This window comes from Lolium rigidum, chromosome 6 (assembly GCF_022539505.1).
Source record: "Lolium rigidum isolate FL_2022 chromosome 6, APGP_CSIRO_Lrig_0.1, whole genome shotgun sequence".
Lineage (NCBI taxonomy): Eukaryota > Viridiplantae > Streptophyta > Magnoliopsida > Poales > Poaceae > Lolium > Lolium rigidum.
This window is the reverse complement of record NC_061513.1, coordinates 48287950-48309060: the sequence shown is the minus strand read 5'-3', so window position 1 is coordinate 48309060 and position 21111 is coordinate 48287950. Positions and strand designations below refer to the sequence as shown.

The window sequence follows — 21111 nt, the reverse complement described above, 5'->3', positions numbered from 1 at the left end:
TGTATAAGAACATTATCAACTCTCCTCAAAGGTTTCTTTACAGCAACATCAACAAGAAGAACATCCAATTAACATTTTTCTAACGGTGGCAAGTCAAACATATCATAAACTCTTTTAGGCATAACAAAAATACTTGCACCAAAATCACATAAAGCATTACAATCAAATTTTTCTACTCTCATCTTAATAATAGGTTCCCAACCATCTTCTAACTTTTTAGAAATTGAAGCTTCATGTTTCAACTTCTCTTCCCTCATTTTCAACCTTGCCCTGGGAGCTTCGCCCCTGCTGCCCATTGGACTATGGTCAGGTGAAGTGTGAACAGACTCACTCAACCTAACTTGTACACACACCAGTTTTGCCCCGGTTCTCGCCCAAAACCCTCTCCCCTCCTCCTCCGCGCGGCGGCCACGACCGCCATGTCCTGGCCCAGCTGTCCCACCACTGTCCCCGTCGGGGAGGACACGGCGGGGCCTCCGGCGACCCGGCACGGGCTGGCTCCAGAAACGCTTAGCCCCGACGACAGCGAGCTGCTCGAAATCCTGTACGCCTCCCTCCCGGAGCCGCCTGTCTCCACATTCCCCTCCCTCTGCTGCGCCGCCGCCGACGAAAGCAGGACCGACCGCGTCAGCCGCCTCCCCGACGACCTCCTCCGCCGTGTGGTCCACCTCCTACCTGCCAAGGACGGCGCGCGCACCGCCGTGCTCTCCTCGCGCTGGCGCGGCCTCTGGCGCTCCGCGCCGCTCGTCCTCGTCGACACCCACCTCCTCCCCGCGGGCGATGCCGGGGCTCGGCCCGCCCGCGCCGGCGTCTCCTCGCGTGCCGTCGCCAAGGCCGTCTCCGCCGCCCTCGAGGCACATCCTGGGCCCTTCCCCTTCGTTAGCCTCACCTGCAGTTTCATCGCCGGCGCCGACCGCCCCCTTCTCGCGCGCTGGTTCCACCTCCTCGCCACCAAGGGCGTCGCGGTGCTCGTCTTCTTCAACCGCCCCTGGCCCCTTCCCGGCCTGCGCCTCCCTCCATCGCTCTTCAGCTGCGCCTCCCTCCGCCGGCTCTGGATCGGCGCCTGGGTGTTCCCGGACACTGCCACCCTCCCGCGCGGCGCCGCCTTCCCCAACCTCCGTGAGCTCGTCCTCGGCTGCTCCGTCATAGAGGACAAAGACCTCGAGTTCGTGCTCGCCGTCAGCCCCTTGCTGGAGATCCTCGCCATATCCGGAATGCAGACCCTGCTGCACGCTCGTCTCGCTAACCCCAGCCTACGGTGCGCGCAGTTCTGCTTGTCCATCCTGGGGGAGATCGCTGTGGTGGACGCCCCAAACCTGGAGCGTCTCTTCTTCTGCCATAATAATACTAAGAGCGTGAGCATGACAGTCAAGATTGGCCATGTCCCTAAGCTGCGTTTCCTGGGATACCTGGAGCCAGGAGTGCAAACTCTGCAGATCGGCGACACCATCATCAAGGTACGTGCGGTGCCATACCAACTCATTGCTCAGTTCCATTTCTCCCCTTCATGATACTATGGATGGAACAAGATACAACACATAATTGGAAATTTCAAGAGGCAAACGCATAATTGCAATTTCACACAACTGTTCGAAATTCACATTTAGGGGTGTAGTGGCTATAGGTGCCTGTTAAGAAGCTTCGGGATATTCATTAACTGATGACGCGAAAAAGATAAATACAACCAGCTGTAAGACGAATTTTGAAACAGGGGTACGCATTTAGCTATGTAGGAAAACATATGAGAAATTGCAACATCATAAACCATGAGGCAAACATATGAAATTCATGTCATTTGAATCTCTTGCTAGGAAAAATAAAACAATTTCGTTATTTAGAATGCAACACTTTCTTTTATTGGAACACATATAAGAGCAACCACTGGTTATCATTTCTTCATGCTTAAAACATAATAAGTTATGCAGCTGCTATCATGCTTAATGTAGTGAAGTTCAACGGAACTACAACCGTATTTATCTAAATAGCTCATTTCCTGTTTCTCGTACATGACTAATGAAGAGAGAGTCTGCTACACATTGCGGAGCTGAAGTACTTGAGGAGTCCATGTCACTATTAGCATCTAACATTTGAGGCTTTGGGTTCCTACTTCATATTCTCTTGTTCCCAAAACCTACTGGCACCTTAAGCTTGGCTCCTTATGGCTAATATGATGATGCATCCAGCTGTTGTGTACAATGCATATATTTTTTTAGTAGAACTATGGGGGGAAAATCCAAACCTGAAAGGTAAATTAATATGATACACACTAAATTCTGCCTCAACTACCTCGAGTGTGACCAATGGAACATTGGCGCGACCAACCTATGTTGCCTGCTCCTTTGTTCTGAAGATTGGATGAACATGTACTGTCTCGCTTCTTTCACATTTGACAGAAAGTAATTATTTTTCATACCAATGAACTTTGGAAAGGCCCTTGAAATGTAATCGTGCAAATGAACTGCTATAACAATTGCAGTTGAAAATATTAATAGTTCATATCCTTATCCATTTAGGATTTTAGTGCCAAAACTGGAAAATCTTATTCTGTTAAATTGGATCTATTCCTGCTGAACTCAGCTTGCTGACACAGAAATGTATGTCACTGACAATTTTGACAAGCTCAGGGAACCATTCCCTACATGTCATGTCCGATGCCTGAGGGCAGTCTTAAACCAAATAAACCAAATTTAGATAATCCAGTAGTAGATAGGGGACGGAGCAGCTCGTACCTATGAGTAGACAGTGGAGCTCGTACCTTTACATTGTAACCAGTGGATGTAACCAGTGGATCATCTTAAATGGATTATCTAAAATAACTCCGACACATAAAAGGTCTAGTACTCTGAGACGATCATCGTGTAATCACTGAAGTTAAGCATTTAGGGGTGGCTGCAAATACAGTTAACCGAATTTGTGAAAACTGCATCCAGTCATGGCTGTGGGTGATTGATTTGTTCTGTTTCGGAGCATCGCAGGCTGGAACAAAGGTGAGCACAAGCACTACTGTCTCTAGCGTCCAGATGCTGGCCTTGCAACTGCAATTTGGGGTCCGCAGCGAAGTCAAGATGCTTCCCAGCTTCCTCAGATGCTTTCCTCGAGTCGAGACGTTGATTGTCGAGGTAACACTCCCCTCTCCCTGCCTTCAATCCTTCATGCGGCATTCAGATCACTACATCGCTTCAGATTGCTGCTGTGTAACCACCACAATGTATCAGCTGAAATTTTCTTTTGCTGACTTAAATTGCAGTCTGAGGAAACTCTTGAACCGACTAACAAACTCGGTGTCAAGTTCTGGAAGGACGCAGGTCCTATTGAGTGTGTCCGGTCGCACCTCAAGACTTTGTATTTCCGTGAGCTACACGGGACTCGTAACGAGTTTAAATTCTTGACGTTCATTGCGGAGAACGCACGGAAGCTGGAGGGGATGTACATCGTGGTGAAAAATGACTTAAGTCGCAGCGCTAGGGAGGCGACGGCTGCCAAACTTACGGATCTTAGGCGTGCTAATTGGGCCAGCAGGGACTACAAACTGCTATACAGGACCAGTATATTTGCTGGAGGAGGTACCCTTTGGAGCCTAGAACTGGGTACATGTCTATCGTTTGATGACCCTTTCTACTGCCACCTTGGAAGTTTCAGACTCTGACATGCCTGCATGTTTCAACACCCAAGATTCTGCTGCGAGTGTTTAGAGAGAGAGAGAGAGAGTCCTAACTCTAGCTAACATCAGTAGTTCTATTTGCTGAAGTCAGACACTATTTTGGTTTCGGTGATAGTACATCACAACATTCTGAAAAGCATGCAGAGTCAATTTAGTTGGTAGTAACAGGGAATTGGACATTTCCTGAGCTAGTATTTTCCTCACTCCGTTGCCAACTTTCTCCTCAATGTTCCTTGATGTGAGCAAGTTACAATGCTAGTTGCAGGAGCATATCTTACTTGGTTCTTATTTCTTAACCGGTGCACACCAAGTTTCTTGTAGCACGGGGCATTTAAAGAAAGTTCAAACTATTGCAGCATACTTGCAGGCTTTATGTTTACGTATGGATGAGTGTGAAGTGAGAGCTTGAAGGCGCACTTCGGCAGGTTATGCGTTCTATCGCTGTCAGTTTGGGGCGTTTTTTTTCTTCTCCATTTCAGGTTTGTACGCTGGGCTGTTGTTAACATGATGTTTTGCTTGATTTTTTTGTTTGTTTCTTACGCCTGTCAGATTACATTAGTACACACTACCTCTGTCTATGAAAGGATGTTGGAAGTTTGTTTAAATTTCGGTGTATCTAGATACTCTTTAGTGTATAGATACATTCGAATTTTGACAAATCTTCGACGTCTTTTTGTGGACGGAGGGACTACTATATTTGTCTATTCAGGTAAATATAACCAGAAAGTGCCCCATCACTACAGAATATAGGCATAGTGATCGTCGGAGTTATCATTCTAGCTGTATGTCTAATTAGATCAATGTGATGTACTCGACCTAGAACGGAAGATCTCTGTTTATCGCCTTCAGCCAATATATCCCCAGTGAAGTGCAATGGTTCAGATTGCAGACAAATATAGTAGTCGTTGGCGACGCATCAATCATAGGTACCGACTACCGACATATAACTGATATTGTTTCCTTCAGCTGTATCGAATCGAAATGCGGAATGAGCAGACCGAAGTAGATGTTTCGAGTACAGCAGAAGTAGATTACGGTTAGTGCTGCTGCGATGTGGACAATTCGAAAACTTCGGAATGGAATGATCCGGTATGCAGGTGATACGGGGAAACATAAGTGTGGCTCTTTGCCCTGCCCTGGAAAAACATCATCTAATTAGTGTTTGTGCCGTAACTATGCTGGAGACGAGGAAGAGAAAAACCAGACAGTTTGGCATGAAGATCATGTACTCGCATTTTCTTTTGGAGAAAACGTAGTGATACTTTTGTGGGAATCAAGTAGCACATCTATACATGTTGTCTCAAAAAAGGAAAAACACGTTCTCAGTCCTCTGAGCCTTCAAATGCGTCAAAACCATTCAACTTAACAGTCCGAACTAGACTTAAGCAAATGCTCAAAACAAAACCACACTTCTTAAGCAACATCCTACCAACATAGCCATGAGCTCCACTACATCAGATGCTAACGAAACATGACAGCACTAGGCAATCACTTCGCCTACTGAGATTTTTTGTTCTCTTTCAGAATTCATCATTCGTGCCAACATTATTCATCGGGCAATCAAGAAAACAAAAATACCATATAACAATAAGGCAACCAAAACAATTCCTAAAGGTAAAATTAACTTGAATACATATGATAGTTGCTCACAGATGTCTATAATTTCTATAACAGAAGCCCGTAGCCCTGGTACAAAACAGAATAGAATTTGTTCGATCTAGCAGCAGTGGGATTTCAAAGAAATTCCCCCAAAAAATACCTATCAGTATACAGATAGAACTTCATTGATTGTCTTCAGCAAAATCAGAATGGTCTTCTTCATTCTTTCATTTGCATCAATATCTTCTCCTTACTGGGATGTTATTTGATCCAGAACGGTTACCACCAAACCCGCCACGCCCCCTTGACCGGAAATTGTTTCCTGAATACAGAACAAACACAGATTAACAAAGGTGAAGTCAAAATAACAACCTAACATCCGAGATCTTTTGTTAAACATGGGTGACTGGTGTATATACCTCCTCCCATAGAACCGGCAGACTTGGACATAGATTCTAGAGCTGGATTTACAACCTGGCCAGCTTCACGCAAGATCTTGACAAGATTCCTCGAATATTTTGCATTTGAGTGTGTGAAGAACGTAAAAGCCATTCCAGTTGCACCAGCACGGCCAGTCCGGCCTATCCTGTGAATATAATCCTCGATAGTGGTTGGGAAATCAAAATTGATCACACACTTTATATCCTTCACGTCTGCAAAATTAACAGGACAATGATCAGTACTTAATCAAGATAAATGTATTTTCCTGATTCCTGAATAGCACAGCAGACCACACTGGGGCATCAACATTGTCGATCTCCACAGAAGGTATCACATGGCTTAGACAAGATCCAAAGAACACTGCACATGACTGCACTTTCAACTTCTACGTCTAACACACGTCGAAGGGGCTGCAGAACTGAACTGGGTACCAATCACTGCTGGATGTGGAATTGATGGTGCTTAAACTCTCAGGCCCTTTCGGTGCTGTCAATGTGCACCTGAGCACGAATTTATCCCTTCAACTTATGAGAGTCAAAATATATCCATGTGAAGCAGAACAAAATCTGTCATTCATTCCAATCCCATCCAACACAGGCCGCAATGCTTAAGGTGCTTCATCAGAGGTCAGTATGAGGATTTCACTGGTGACACTACAAACCATCTTTGGACCAATTGGCAGTGATACCGATATATAAGGCACTTACGTAATAGCAGAATAATAAGATAGGGAAAGAGGGAAATCCGTAAAACTAAAGAATTACTAAACAAAATTGTCTAACATTAAAGCAGAAGTACAACTTAACAAGTGTGAACATATTCTATTGTTTCAACCAATAATTATACACTAGCATTTTATTATATGTGCATGCTGAACAACCCTCCGGAACTCGGGGGAACCACATTTTGTACATGATTAACATTAATTAAAAATCTAAAAAGAACATTGCATAGCAAATTAGAAGCGACTATGACAGTTAAATGCAGGGGAAATTAGATGGGCATTAAGACGCACCATGCCTCGTAAATTCTCAAGGATGAACCAAGGAAAACATGGCATTGTTGTACTTGTTCATGGTATGATGCAAGGATGATATTTTACCAAACTATTTACTGGTTAGCAATGCTCCCAAAATAAGAGGGCAACAATGCAAGTGTAAGACTTAGTTGCAGAATAAATTAACAAGTTAACCATTAGGAAAAATGAGATGCAAAACAAATCTAAAAAAAAGATACCCCCTTGCTCCCTCTTTATCCAAAACTATGAATCCCCCTTAAAAGAACAAAAAAACTGCAGGTCTCTAAATCGTTAATGACTAAGAAAGGTGATAGTGGTCCCTGGTAACACTGCCAATTGCTTACGCTCAAGGGAGGTAAACGGAGGGAAAGATGGGTCTACCTCTGACATGATAGCACCTTGCATACACCACCAACCCACAAGTTCAGTTCACTCAACCAAAAACAGCTGAACAGCCCTCCGACATATCATGCTTGAGCACTTGGTACTATAAACTAATCCTAATATTCAAGCAAGTCACCATACCAAGACCACGTGCTGCTACATCTGTGGCAGCCATTATAGGACTCTTCCCACTCTTAAACTCGGCTAGAACATAGTCCCTTTCAGATTGAGCTTTATCACCATGTATAGATAACGCTGGCCATCCATCCATTCTAAGTTGTCGAGTAACCTTATCACATTCCTTTTTCGTTTGAAAAAATATCAAGATTCGGCTCCCATCCATTAGATCGGATAAAAGCTTACTCAGCCTGTGAGGAAGAAGTAGAGATGAATTCACATAATGCAGTTTTGTAATAATTACTAATAAACTAAAATTTGACTAACTGTGTTCAACACAAGGTGAGTAGTACATACCTGGGATACTTCTCATGATCTGAAATAACTTCGACAATTTGTTGTATGGAATGATTAGCTTTAAGTTCAGCTGTTCCTATCATTACCTGCATAGCATAGGCATTATAAGCAAAATACTAATGGGAGGACGAACAAAATTAACGTAATTATAGAACCACAAAATGAATGAACGATAATGGCAATAGCAGAAATCATGCGCACCTTGTAAGGGTTTGAAAGAAATTGTCTAGCCAAGGATTCAACTTCCCTTGGCCACGTGGCACTCCAGTACAAAGTTTGCCTGTCTGGACGGATCTATTGACAACAAAAGCATGTAGCACCATAAGAAAACATGGAAATAATAATGCATTATAATATTTGATATAAAAAAGTTGTAAAAGAACATACTTGTGCCAATATTTTCCGAATCTGAGGCTCGAAACCCATATCTAGCATACGGTCTGCCTCATCCAGTACAAGGTATGTAACCCTACGTAGATTTGTGTGACCAGCTTCCAGCATATCAATCAGCCGCCCAGGTGTAGCAATGGCGATTTCCACTCCTAGGAGTACAGATCATATGCAATAGAGTTGGCTTTGGTAACACAATTCCAAAAAAAAAAGGAAAGAATAGAAGTACTAAATACCTCTCCTAAGATCACGTATTTGTGGTCCCTTGGGTGCTCCACCGTAGATACATGTGCTTCTAGTTCTGGAGTATGATCCAAATTTTGTAGCTTCTGCCTGTATTTGAACAGCCAGTTCTCTTGTCGGGGCAAGGATCAAGACGATTGGGCCATCACCTTGTTCTAAATAATTTGGAATAAAAAATCATTAGGATGATTCCTGTGGGTTAGCAGTTTAGCATAGGCAATACAGCAACAGGAACGAACCTAGCCGAGGTTGTGCACCAACATGAACCAAGCCAGGTAGTATGTACGATAACGTTTTCCCAGAGCCAGTTTCTGCGATGCCAATCACGTCCCTGCCCTTCAAAGCCATGGGCCAGCCCTGAGCTTGAATAGGCGTCGGCTCCACAAATCCGGACTTGGCTATCGCTTGCATGCAGTAATCTGTTCAAACAGAGAGGGTAAGAGCTTATAATCACAGTCCAAAGCATGCTGCAGATCGTGGAGACAGCTAGACTAGAGTATGATGATTCGAATTAACGCCACGAACCTGGAAAGTTGGCTTCGTGGAAGAAGCGGATAGGCTTGGGCACCTCCCGACCCTCCACGGTGATATCCCGGAGCTGGCGGTACTGCGCCACGTCCGTCTCCGACATGGCCTGCACCTCGGGGCACTCGACGTAGAAGCTCTTCTCGAACGGTATAAGGCCGCGGAAATCCGGCTTCTGCAGGGAGATCGAGTCTAGCCCGTCCCTCCCGTTGCCGCCTCCTCTACCGCCGCCGCCGTGGAAGCCACCGCCGCCGCCTCTCCCGCCGCCGTAGCCCATGCCGCCACCGTAGCCGCCGCCGCCGCCGCCCTGGCCATAGCGCGGGAAGTTGCCCCCAGCGGAAGCGGCTATGGGCGTGTAGGGAGCGGCGTAGGGGTTCGCGGCGCCCACGGGGACCTGCGGGGCGATCACGGGAGCCGCGGCCAGGTCGCTGCAAGGAAGAATCGACGGAACGAGGTCGTGTCAGATCGGATCGGATCGCGGAAGCGAGCTAGGGTTAGTTAGATTGAGGGTGACGTTACCTGCGCCTGTCGCGGTAGGAGGAGGGGTCGGCGTAGCGGTTGTCGGCGTAGGGGTTCATGGCGGCGGCGGCGGGCGGGCTGGGGGTGGCCGGAGATCGAATCGGGGGGAGATTGGATTGGACGCCGCTGCCTCGCGAGGGTAGATTTGGAGAGCAGATCTGTCGGGGGCGAGGCGGCGGGTGGAGGCGTGCGGGGGCGGTGGGTTTGCTTTTGATGATGGTGCGTGTGGGGACGGGACGGGCTAGGTTTCCGTGACCGACGTATCGCAGGCTGCCGACTGCTGGTCCGAGCGCAAGTCCCTCACGCAACTCTCACCCCGCGGGCCGGGCCGGGTGGGGCTTTGCGGGACTCTCGGCCTGCCTCTGTAAATATCTTGTGCTCTGCGTATCTGAGAGCATCTCCACTCGTCTTCCCCAGAGAGCCCCACGGCCACTTTTTTTCATCCGGACGGCGAAAAACGGCCCAGTTAGGCCCCCGGTTCCTCGTTTTGGTTCGGATTTGAGCCTATTTTCGTCCAGACTTCCCATGCCATCCTCGGTTTCCCGGGGGTCTCCCGGGGACTCCGGATGAAGCTAAACCAACCGCCCACGCCCACGTGTCTCCTCTTTCGTCCGGATTCCCCGAGTCATCCTCTTTTTCCCCGAGAAACGCCGCTTGGGGAGCACACGACTGGGAAACTACTCCTCCTTACGCCAAATCTTCCTCCAATCCGGACAAAAATTTTGCCGGATTTGGGCGTGGGGAGCGCCAACGAGTGGGGATGCTCTGAACCCATCCACCATCCATCCAAGGAGGGTATGTTTGGTAGTCCGGATCATATCTCATCTCGTACAAGCTGGTTTGAGAATTTTTGGTATCTTTATTTGTTCTCTGTTGGAAAAAGCTAAACTACTCATGGTTGTCAGTACCGTGATATAGCTCCTAGCATCTTACGATACTAAGATTTTACAAGACTGAAATGATATCTTAATCGGGTGGTAACGTTGTCGAAATGCGATACCATACCTTGAATCGGTAGTATCCTGATACATCTACAACATGTGATACCACAAATTAGTTAAAACTAATCAACGAATTAGTTAACTTGTTGACATTAACGAGACTTAGATGCAAGTAATCGCTTCATTGGTTTACTATTGTGGTCTAACCATACTAGTTGTCGCATCTGCCTCCCTCATGTGGTGTTGGCATGCATACTCCAAGTATAGAATATGATATATTGCTCCATTACGAGAACAATGTGATATGGCACTATGTTTTTCTAGAAATATATGCTAGGTAACAATTTTAATTAACACAAAAAATACCTTTTTCAAGGTGGTCAAGATCCTTACTGAAAGAAGCATGAGAAAACTTCAAGCTCCTTCTTTGAAGCATCTAGCTCTTAGGCCATTAATTGAGCCCTTTCAATAGTTTCTTGGTCCTTACCTTTATCTAGTTCAAAATTTTCAATTAGTTGCTTAAGGCCTTGAGATATGCACCTTTCGTTTTTTAAATCTTTTATGGGGAGATTGAATCTCCGTCTTTCATCATTCATATGATATTTCAACTCCTCAAGGACTCATTTCTTTCTTTGAGTGTGTCCATCAAGTAATCGAATTTAACAAGAGCATCACCACGAAAAGTGCATCTAACTATAAAAAGTTCCTTACGCATTGCAACTTCTTGACTATCGTTTTCATCATCAAGAATGCTAGATAAAGAAGGTGGGGATTCCATTACATTTGCTTCTCTTGCCATAAGACAAGAGCCGATGATCGTAGAGGGAGGAATGTCATCGGAGTCATCATCATATGTTGTTCTTGCCATGAAGGAAGAACCAATATCATTTGGTGTTGATAACTCCGTGGAGTAGTCATTGGAGTAATCATATGTGAAGAGTGACCCGGGTTTGGAGAAAGCCAAACCAGCCACTTCAACCTCCGTTTCCTCATCTTCTCCCTCTTCATCAGTAATATACTCAGCCCCAACAAAAATTCTTCCCTTGTTCTTCTTGTATCGTTCATTGATTGGATTTGGCTTCAATCTTGGCTTTGACATCTTTGATAAATTTTGGCTTGTCTACCCTTTTCTCGTAAGGGCACTCATTTGAAAAGTGACAGTCTTCATCACAGTTGTAGCATGTGTCTCTTCTTTTCTTTGGAGGAGATATGGTACTTGTTCACGTACTTATTGACAAGGAAGGCAACATCAGTTTGCATGTCACTAGTTGAAGTCATCTCTGCCTCTTCGAGCTCATAAGCTTCTTCTCTTTCTTGGTTAGCTCTAGCCTTCAAGGCAAGGTTGTGTGAGGATACATCTGCACGATTCATCACCATGAGCTTCTCTCCCGCCTTGGCCATGTTGTCATTGGCAGCCACTTAGGAGACAAGATCATCTGCATTCAGATCTACTTGCTTGGTGAGGATATGTAAGTTGAGTGCAAGGTTGGTGTCCTTATGTTTGACAGCAATCATGGCAATGACCTTGGACTTTATGAATTCTTCATTCATTTCAAAACCATCATTATACTTTTCACATCCAAGACCCTTGAACTTTACTCGAAGAGCACCAAGCCTTCCATAAGCATCAGCAATGGATTCTCCTTCTCTAATCATAAACAGAGTAGCCTCTGTCTTTGCTGACTCATAGGTAGCCTTCTGGATTGGATTAGTTCCCTCTTGTAGTACTACAATCCGATCTCAAAGCTCTTTTGCAGAGTCAATATCATTGACTTGATCGAGGAGCTTGCGATTGATGCCACTTCTAATCTTGTCACATGCAGAGGCATTAAGTTGACGGTTGTAGAACTCGGTGGAGGTCAGCCTAATGGGGTCTTTGAAAGAACATTTCATGATCTCTGAGTTTTGTGTGTTTGTTAACAACATCGGTGACAATTTAATTGTGTGCTAAGTGGATTACAAATATGGAAAAGGTACCACGGGAAAATCTCGACCCACTCAAAAAGGAAGAAAACAAAAAGGAAGAAGCTGAAGCCTGGCCCTGGCCGGCACTGCCGGCAACACTGGGCCGGCACTGCCGGTGTGTGCACCCCGACGACCGCCGGTGATTCCAGGCCGGCACCGCCGGTGCTTCTGGCCCGGCACCGCCGGCCCGACCGTCGATCCGCCGATTCGGAAAAGTGGTCGGCACCGCCGGCGTCTCAAGGCCGAAGATCGCCGGCGATTCTCCTCCAACGGGCGAGAAAAGTTGGTGGGGTATAAATACCCCCTTCACTACCTTGGAATGTTGCTCAAACCCTAAGAACTTCATCCACCATTGCTGAGCCACCAAGAACACCAAAATAGCCGGATCTCCTCCTCAACCACCCAAATCACTTGTGCTTTGGAGAATCGAAGGAGAAGACCCCGATCTACATCCTCACCGAAGCGTTTTTCATTTCCCCCTCATATGCTTGAGGGACCCCTTGCTAGTGTTCCTCTTTGGATCCCTAGTTGATTGTTGTTGATGTATTGTTGTTGATTGTTGTGTTGTTACAGATTTGGAAGCCTCCAATTTGGTTGTGGATGTGTGCCCCAAGAACTTTGTAAAGGCCCGGTTTCCGCCTCGAGGAAATCCCTTAGTGGAAGTGGGCTAGGCCTTCGTGGCGTTGCTCACAGGAGACCTGAGTGAAGTCTTCGTGATCGTTGGTCTGGCTTTCGTAGCGACCACACTCCTCCGAACGTAGACGTACCTTCTTGCAAAGGAAGGGAACTACGGGAATCAACTCCGTGTCTCCGTGTGCTCCACTCTCGGTTACCTCTATCCTTTATCTCCTCTATATTGCATTGCTATATCTTGCTTAGTCGTTGACCTTGTCATATAGGGAAATTCACTTAGTTGCATATCTAGAGAATTTACCTTTGTGTCAAGCCTAAATTGAAAAAGAACTAAAAATTGGTTAGTGATACGTCTCCGACGTATCGATAATTTCTTATGTTCCATGCCACATTATTGATGATATCTACATGTTTTATGCACAATTTATGTCATTATTATGCATTTTCCGGAACTAACCTATTGACGAGATGCTGAAGGGCCAGTTCTTGTTTTCTGCTGTTTTTGGTTTCAGAAATCCTAGTAAGGAAATATTCTCGGAATTGGACGAAATCAACGCCCAGGGTCCTATTTTTCCACGAAGCTTCCAGAAGACCGAAGAGGAAACGAAGTGGGGCCACGAGGCGACGACACAACAAGGCGGCGCGGCTCGGGCTTGGGCCGCGCCGGCCTATTGTGTGGCCACCTCGTGTGGCCCCCTGACCTGCCCTTCCGCCTACTTAAGGTCTCCGTCGCGAAAACCCTACAACGTTCGACGAAACCAGAGAAAACCTTCCAGAGCCGCCGCCATCGCGAAGCCAAGATCTGGGGGACAGGAGTCTCTGTTCCGGCACGCCGCCGGGACGGGGAAGTGCCCCGGAAGGCTTCTCCATCGACACCACCGCCATCTTCATCAACGCTGCTCGTCTCCCATGAGGAGGGAGTAGTTCTCCATCGAGGCTAAGGGCCGTACTCGGTAGCTATGTGGTTCATCTCTCTCCTATGTACTTCAATACAATAATCTCATGAGCTGCCTTACATGATTGAGATTCATATGATGATGCTTGTAATCTAGATGTCATTATGCTAGTCAAGTGGGTTTTACTTATGTGATCTCCGGAGACTCCTTGTCCCACGTGTGTAAAGGTGACAGTGTGTGCACCGTGTGGATCTCTTAGGCTATATTTCACGTAATACTTATTCACCGAGTTATGATTTGAGTTGGATGTCTCTATGAAATTGTGGTGTGTTAGTACCTCCTGTGGATGCTCAAAGTGACAGCGTGGGGTGTTCATTAGTACTTGGGAATGCATCTTTAAGGTTTGCCTACATGATGAATTAGTGTTCGTTATCTTGCCGTAGAGTAATTCGAGTAGCATAGTGAAGTGCTTATTTATATCTCTTTATGATTTCAATGTGTTTTGTATCACAATTTATCCGTGTGCTACTCTAGTGATGTTATTAAAGTAGTTTATTCCTCCCGCACGGTGTAATGGTGACAAGTGTGTGCATCGTGTAGTACTTGGCGTAGGCTATGATTGTGATCTCTTGTAGATTATGAAGTTAACTATTGCTATGATAGTATTGATGTGATCTATTCCTCCTTTCGTAGTGTGAAGGTGACAAGTGTGCATGCTATGTTAGTACTTGGTTTGGTTATGTTGATCTGTCATGCACTCTAACGTTATTTAAACATGAACATCGAATATTGTGGAGCTTGTTAACTCCGGCATTGAGGGTTCGTGTAATCCTACACAGTTAGTGGTGTTCATCATCCAACAAGAGGGTGTAGAGTCTAGCATCTATCTATTTATTCTGTTATGTGATCAACGTTGAGAGTGTACACTAGTGAAAGTATGATCCCTAGGCCTTGTTCCTAAATACTGCTATCGCTGCTTGTTTACTTGTTTTATCGCTTGGTTACTTCCTGCAATATTACTACCATCAACCGCACGCCGGCAAGCACTTTTCTCGGCGTCGTACTACTCGCTCATATTCATTCATACCACTTGTATTTCACTATCTCTTCGCCGAACTAGTGCACCTATTAGGTGTGTTGGGGACACAAGAGACTTCTTGCTTTGTGGTTGCGGGGTTGCATGAGAGGGATATCTTTGACCTCTTCCTCCCCGAGTTCGATAAACCTTGGGTGATCCACTTAAGGGAAACTTGTCATCTGTTCTACAAACCTCTTCTCTTGGAGGCCCAACACTGTCTACAAGAATAGAAGCACCCGTAGACATCGGTTAGCACCTATTCACCCCTCCCCTCTAGGTGCGGCATACGATCCTTTCAATTGGTATCAGAGCCTCGGCTCTTATTTCGGGCTTAACCGCCTAAGAGTATGCCGGACGATGGGCCTGCGGAAGAGGCCGCTAAGATGGTCTCCATGGATGACATCAATTCGTTGAGGTCCTCCATGGAAGCTCAAATGGAAAGCATGAGAAAAATGATTTCCGAGCTTTTGACTCCGGTCCCTCCCATGGCTCCCGCCGTAGAGGTAAAGGACACGGGTGTGTTAGAAGAGGGAGGTGCTTCGGCATTACCCTCCTCTACCAAACCCGTGGATGGTGATAACTCAACTACTATCAAATCTCCCATTGCATCTCCTAGGGGAACTAGTGGAGGTGAGAGCTACAATCGAGTGGCTCCGCCTTTCCTATCTCCCGATATCCCGGTTCCCCATCCTCATGTAAACATTCGGGGCGACCCACCTAAGTTTAATGTTAAAGATTATGATACATGGAAATTTGAGTTTCGCTCTCATGTTTGCAGTGCCTCCAATGAACTTTGGAGAATCATCGTGGAAGGCTTCAAGCCATACAACCCCGACAAGTTGACTAGAAGAGAAGCGGTTGATAGTCAACTCAATAACACCGCCTTGCACATGATCCAAACTAGTGTAGGGACACAAGAATTGTCTCGTGTTCGGAATTTCACCACCGCCAAGGAAGCTTGGGATTGGTTGGTCGCTAGTTGCATTGGAAGTGATAGCATGAGAAGGAACAAGTACCAGTATCTTCGGAATCAAGCCGAAGGATTCATGAGGCTACCGGATGAAGATCATGAAGCCATGTATGGAAGGCTTCTCACCGTTGCCGATGCATTCCGGGATGTGGGTGCCACCCACATCAATGACTCTTGGACCAAGGAGAAGTACATTGAGTGCATGATGCCGTTTGAACCCATTGATGTCAAGACTCTTGTTGGGAGAGAATGCTATTCCTCTCTCACTTCTCAACAAGCCGTGCATGAGATGCAAGCCCTCAAGGTGCTCGAGCAAAACTCTCGTGATTCTCGCAATCGTGCCATTGGAATGTCAAAAGGGAACAATCTTGCCTTGACGGTCAACACCCTCAAGAACAATATAGGGCATCTTGGAGTATGTCCTATCTGGAAGATTTGAAATGCCACTACCATGATCACATGGCATTCCATGCAAAGTCCTTTTGGGTTGATCCTTCCAAGGCCAAGGAAGACAACATCAAGAGAAACAACAAAAGTGGGTTCACTAGCTTTGGTCCAAAAACAAGATCGTGCTACAACTGTGATGACAAGCGCCATTTCATCGCCGAATGCCCCTATGAGAATAGGGAGAATCATAATGGAAGGATCATTCCCAAGGACAAGAGCAAAGACTCAAAGGGCAAATATTCAAAAGCCCCCAACAAGAAATTCTACAACAACAAGACCAAGAAGGGCAAGAGGCCCTCAAGAGTTGTGCTAGTGACTAGAGACGAATATTCTTCCGATGAAGTTGAAAGTTCTAGTGATGATGAAGAAGAAGAAAGCTCAAAGGAAGTGGCCGCCATTGTCACTACCAACATTCCCTCTTCATCTCTCTTTGAATCCTCCAATGAGAATCCTCATATCAAGAATGCACATTGCTTCATGGCAAGGTCCACCTTGGACACATCTATTGTGCTATCAACTCAAGAAGAATATACCTCCGGAGATGATGAAGTTGATGATGAAGAAGATGCAACCTCTAATGGATTGGTCGCTCTTGCCTCCCTCTCCACTAAATCTTCATCACCAAGTGAATCCCCCAATGAGGTCATTCATGTGGAGGAAGAAAGTTGCCTCATGGCTAAATCCTCCGAGCTATCATCTCCTAGCCCCTCTATGTCTAACATATCAAGTGATCTAGGAGTTGATCATGCTAGTCTAATGGTGAAACAAGAAATGCTAGAGTTTGATGAATTCATTCTTAACTTACAAGGTAACACTAAAAAGCATGTTTCAAATCTCATGGTTCGTATAGCTCAACTAAGTGATACTCTTGAGAAAAAATGTCAAATAGAGAGAGAAGACTCTCTTGAAATACATGCTCTTAAAAATGCTCTTGAGGAAAGTCAAGAAACCATAGCTTCTCTTGAAGAGAGGCTAGAAACTATTGAAGAGCCTCAATATAAAATTAACAATCTCACTAAAGCTAGAGATCTTGCTAGGGCTAAGACTAAAGTGCTTAAAAAGGAAAAGGCCCAATTTGGTGTTGATCATGAGAAACTTGTGAAGGATCTAGATGAACTAGACAAAGCTCACAAAGCTTTGAAGGGTGAATACACTCTCCTATCCAAGTCAAATGAGCAACTTCAAATTAGGCTTGCTTCATATGATGTGCCTAGCTCCTCTACCACTTCATGTGATCATGCAAATATTATTGAGGAAAATGCTAGGTTGAAGGATGAACTTGCTAAGGCCTCCTCTCCCCAAAGTAAACTTTCTTTGGATGATCTTTTGAGTTAGCAAAGATCAAACAATGGGAAGGAGGGCCTTGGTTATAAGGCCAAGGCAAAGAAGGCAAACAAGCAAAAGTCCAAGCCCGCACAAGAGAAGAAGAAAGATATCACTAATGGTGAAGCCCCTAAGGGCAAAACCATTAATGATGATGATGCGGGAAATGCTAACCCTCACTATGTTCTATTTAAAGATTATTATGGTGATGTTTATGCTAAATATGTTGGCCCTTATGATGGTTATGTTGCTTGGTCTATTTGGGTCCCAAAGACCCTTGTTGCTAACAAAAGAGGACCCATTGAGAAATGGGTACCTAAATCCAAGAATTGATCTCATGTAGGACTATGCCGCGGAGGTTCAAAATGGGTACTTGATAGTGGATGTACAAGTCATATGACCGGCGGCAAGAACCTCGTCAAGGAGTTGAGGCCCAATATAAATAATATCACCGTCTCCTTTGGCGATAATTCTACATCCGAGGTATTGGGTTTTGGCAAGGTTGTGGTTGCACACAACATTACTCTTGTGGATGTCATGCTTGTCAAAACCCTTGGTTACAATTTTCTTTCCGTTTCCTCCCTTGGCAAGATGGGTTTCGCCGTCTTTATTGATAATGATATTGTGGTCCTCTTGTGGAGCAAGACTCTAAAAGTCGCTTTCGTTGGGTATCACGGACATAACTTGTATGTGGTGGACTTTTCGGGGACCACCACTTCAAGTGCGATGTGCCTATTCGGAAAGGCGGATGTGGGTTGGTTGTGGCATCGCCGCTTGGCCCATGTCAACATGAGAACTTTGCAAAGTCTTCACAAGGGGAACCATATTGTGGGACTAATGGAAAATGTGTCTTTTGCCAAAGATCGTGTTTGTAGGGCTTGTGTTGAAGGAAAAATGCATGACTCTCCGCATCCAAGCAAGACTATCATCTCTTCCAAGAGGATCTTGGAGCTCCTTCATGTGGATCTCTTTGGTCCCGTTACTCATGCAAGTCTTGGTGCGAAGAAACATTGCTTGGTGATTGTTGATGACTACTCAAGATACACTTGGGTCTACTTTCTCAAGACGAAAGATGAGACTCAACAAATATTCATTGACTTTGCTACCGAGGTGCAACACCAACACAACCTCCTCATTATGGCAATAAGAAGTGACAACGGCTCCGAGCTCAAGAACTATACACTCAATGATTTTCTTAGTGATGAGGGGATTCGTCATCAATATTCCGCTGCTTACACCCCTCAACAAAATGGTGTTGCGGAGAGGAAGAACCGAACTCTTATGGATATGGCAAGATCTATGATGGCGGAGTATAAATCCCGCTATAATTTTTGGGCCGAAGCCATCTCCACCGCTTGCCACTCTTCTAACCGGCTCTATCTCCGCGAGGGCTTGAACAAGACTCCATATGAAATACTCGCCGGGAACAAGCCTAATATCTCATACTTCAAGGTGTCCGGGTGTAAGTGTTTCTACAAAATCAAAGGAGTTCGTTTATCTAAATTTGCTCCTAAAGCTTTGGAGGGTATATTTGTTGGTTATGGTGCCGAATCTCACACTTATAGAGTCTTTGATGTATCCTCCGGGATTATCATCGAATCTTGTAGTGTGAGGTTCGAAGAAAATGATGGCTCCCAAGTGGGGCAAGTTGATGTATGTGCAGGTGATGAAATACCTCAAGATGCCATAGTAAGAATGGGTGTGGGATTTTTCCGCCCCATTGAGGGACACGGTGTGGCGTCTCGGGAAGGACTATGCTCTACCACGGTGGAGCCCTCATCTTCTCAACATCAACAAACCCCATCTCTTGAAGCAACTAATGCACCAACCCAAGAACAAGAACAAAACCCTCCCTCTTGTGTGCAAGATCAAGGACAAGATCAAGGACAAGATCAATCATGGATTCATGATGGATCCGATGAATATCCATTCAATATTCACCTCTCACCGGATAATGTCCAAGATCAAGCACATGAGGATGAGCAATCTCAAGAAATTGAGGAAGCTCAAGTTGAAGGTCAAGACGGAGACCCAAATGATCAAGTTGATCAAGTGAAACCTCCAAGGCCAAGAAGAACCAAGGAGGAGATCGAGGCCCGTCGTCTAGCAAGAAGAGATGGGAACTTGGAGATTCTTGGACACACTCATGACAAGGTCCTAAGTGATGTAAGAGGAAGAGTTTCCACAAGGAGGCAATTGGCTAACTTTAGCAATCATCATGCTTATATCTCCTTAGTGGAACCCAAGAAAGTATTTGAAGCTCTTGAAGATTCGGATTGGTTGGAGGCTATGCACGAGGAACTCAACAACTTCAAGCGCAACAAAGTGTGGACCTTAGTAGAGAAGCCAAAGGAGTGCCGCAATGTTATAGGCACTAAATGGATATTCAAGAACAAGCAAGATGAGTTTGGAAACGTTGTGAGGAACAAGGCAAGATTGGTGGCTCAAGGTTTCTCTCAAGTTGAAGGAATTGACTTTGGAGAAACTTATGCTCCTGTGGCTCGCCTTGAGTCCATCCGTGTCCTTCTTGCTTATGCATCGCATCATAACTTTAAGTTACAACAAATGGATGTGAAAAGTGCATTTCTTAATGGTCCTTTGCATGAAGAGGTTTATGTTAAGCAACCCCCGGGGTTCGAGGATCTCAACTTTCCTAACCATGTCTACAAGCTTGATAAAGAACTTTATGGTCTCAAACAAGCTCCTAGAGCTTGGTACGAGCACCTTAAAGAATTGTTGGTAGACCGTGGGTTTGATGTTGGGCTAATCGATCCCACTCTTTTTACTAAGAGGGTCAATGGGGAGCTTTTCGTTTGCCAATTATATGTTGATGATATTATCTTTGGCTCTACTAATAAAGCTTTTAGTGATGAATTTTCAAAGCTTATGACCGATAGGTTTGAGATGTCTATGATGAGAGAGATGAAGTTCTTCCTTGGTTTTGAGATCAAGCAATTGAGAGAAGGGACCTTCATCAATCAAGCAAAATATCTCCAAGACATGCTCAAGAGGTTCAAGATGACCGAGTTGAAGGGTGTAGCCACTCCTATGGTTACTAAGTGTCATCTTGCACTTGATCCCAATGGTAAAGAGGTGGATCAAAAGGTATATCGCTCCATGATTGGATCCTTGCTTTACTTTTGTGCATCTAGACCGGACATAGTGTTGAGTGTTGGTGTGTGTGCAAGGTATCAAGCTTCTCCTAAAGAGAGTCACATGATGGCTCTCAAAAGAATCTTTCGATATTTGGTTGATACCCCAAGATATGGTATTTGGTACCCCAAAGGCTCAAGTTTTATTCTCAATGGATACACCGATGAGGATTGGGCGGGGGACAAGGATGATAGGAAATCAACTTCCGGGGCTTGCCAATTTCTTGGTAGGTCCTTGGTGTGTTGGTCTTCTAAGAAGCAAAATTGTATATCTCTCTCCACCGCCGAAGCCGAATATGTTGCCGCCGCAAGTGGATGCACTCAATTGTTATGGATGAGGCAAATGATGACCCACAAGTATAGGGGATCGCAACAGTCTTCGAGGGAAGTAAAACCCAAATTTATTGATTCGACACAAGGGGAGGTAAAGAATACTTATGAGCCTTAACAAT

General features: G+C 45.3%; 2 protein-coding genes across 2 annotated transcripts; one reads left to right on the top strand and one right to left on the bottom strand.

Annotated features, from left to right (window-relative positions):
* The first annotated feature begins 419 nt into the window (after positions 1-419).
* Positions 420-3930, top strand: LOC124668377 (FBD-associated F-box protein At5g56370-like). Its single transcript, XM_047205532.1, has 3 exons — positions 420-1457; positions 2976-3119; positions 3254-3930. Exons 1-3 carry the CDS (start codon positions 420-422, stop codon positions 3644-3646), a joined length of 1575 nt encoding a protein of 524 aa, XP_047061488.1. The 3' UTR covers positions 3647-3930.
* Positions 3931-5270: 1340 nt separating this feature from the next.
* On the bottom strand, positions 5271-9326 carry LOC124668376 (DEAD-box ATP-dependent RNA helicase 30-like). Its single transcript, XM_047205531.1, has 10 exons — positions 9255-9326; positions 8736-9163; positions 8450-8629; positions 8204-8365; positions 7965-8119; positions 7779-7871; positions 7578-7663; positions 7245-7471; positions 5680-5913; positions 5271-5582 (listed from the first exon to the last, which is right to left on the bottom strand). The coding sequence occupies exons 1-10, from the start codon at positions 9311-9313 to the stop codon at positions 5497-5499; spliced, it is 1710 nt and encodes a 569-aa protein (XP_047061487.1). The 5' UTR covers positions 9314-9326; the 3' UTR covers positions 5271-5496.
* Positions 9327-21111: the final 11785 nt, after the last annotated feature.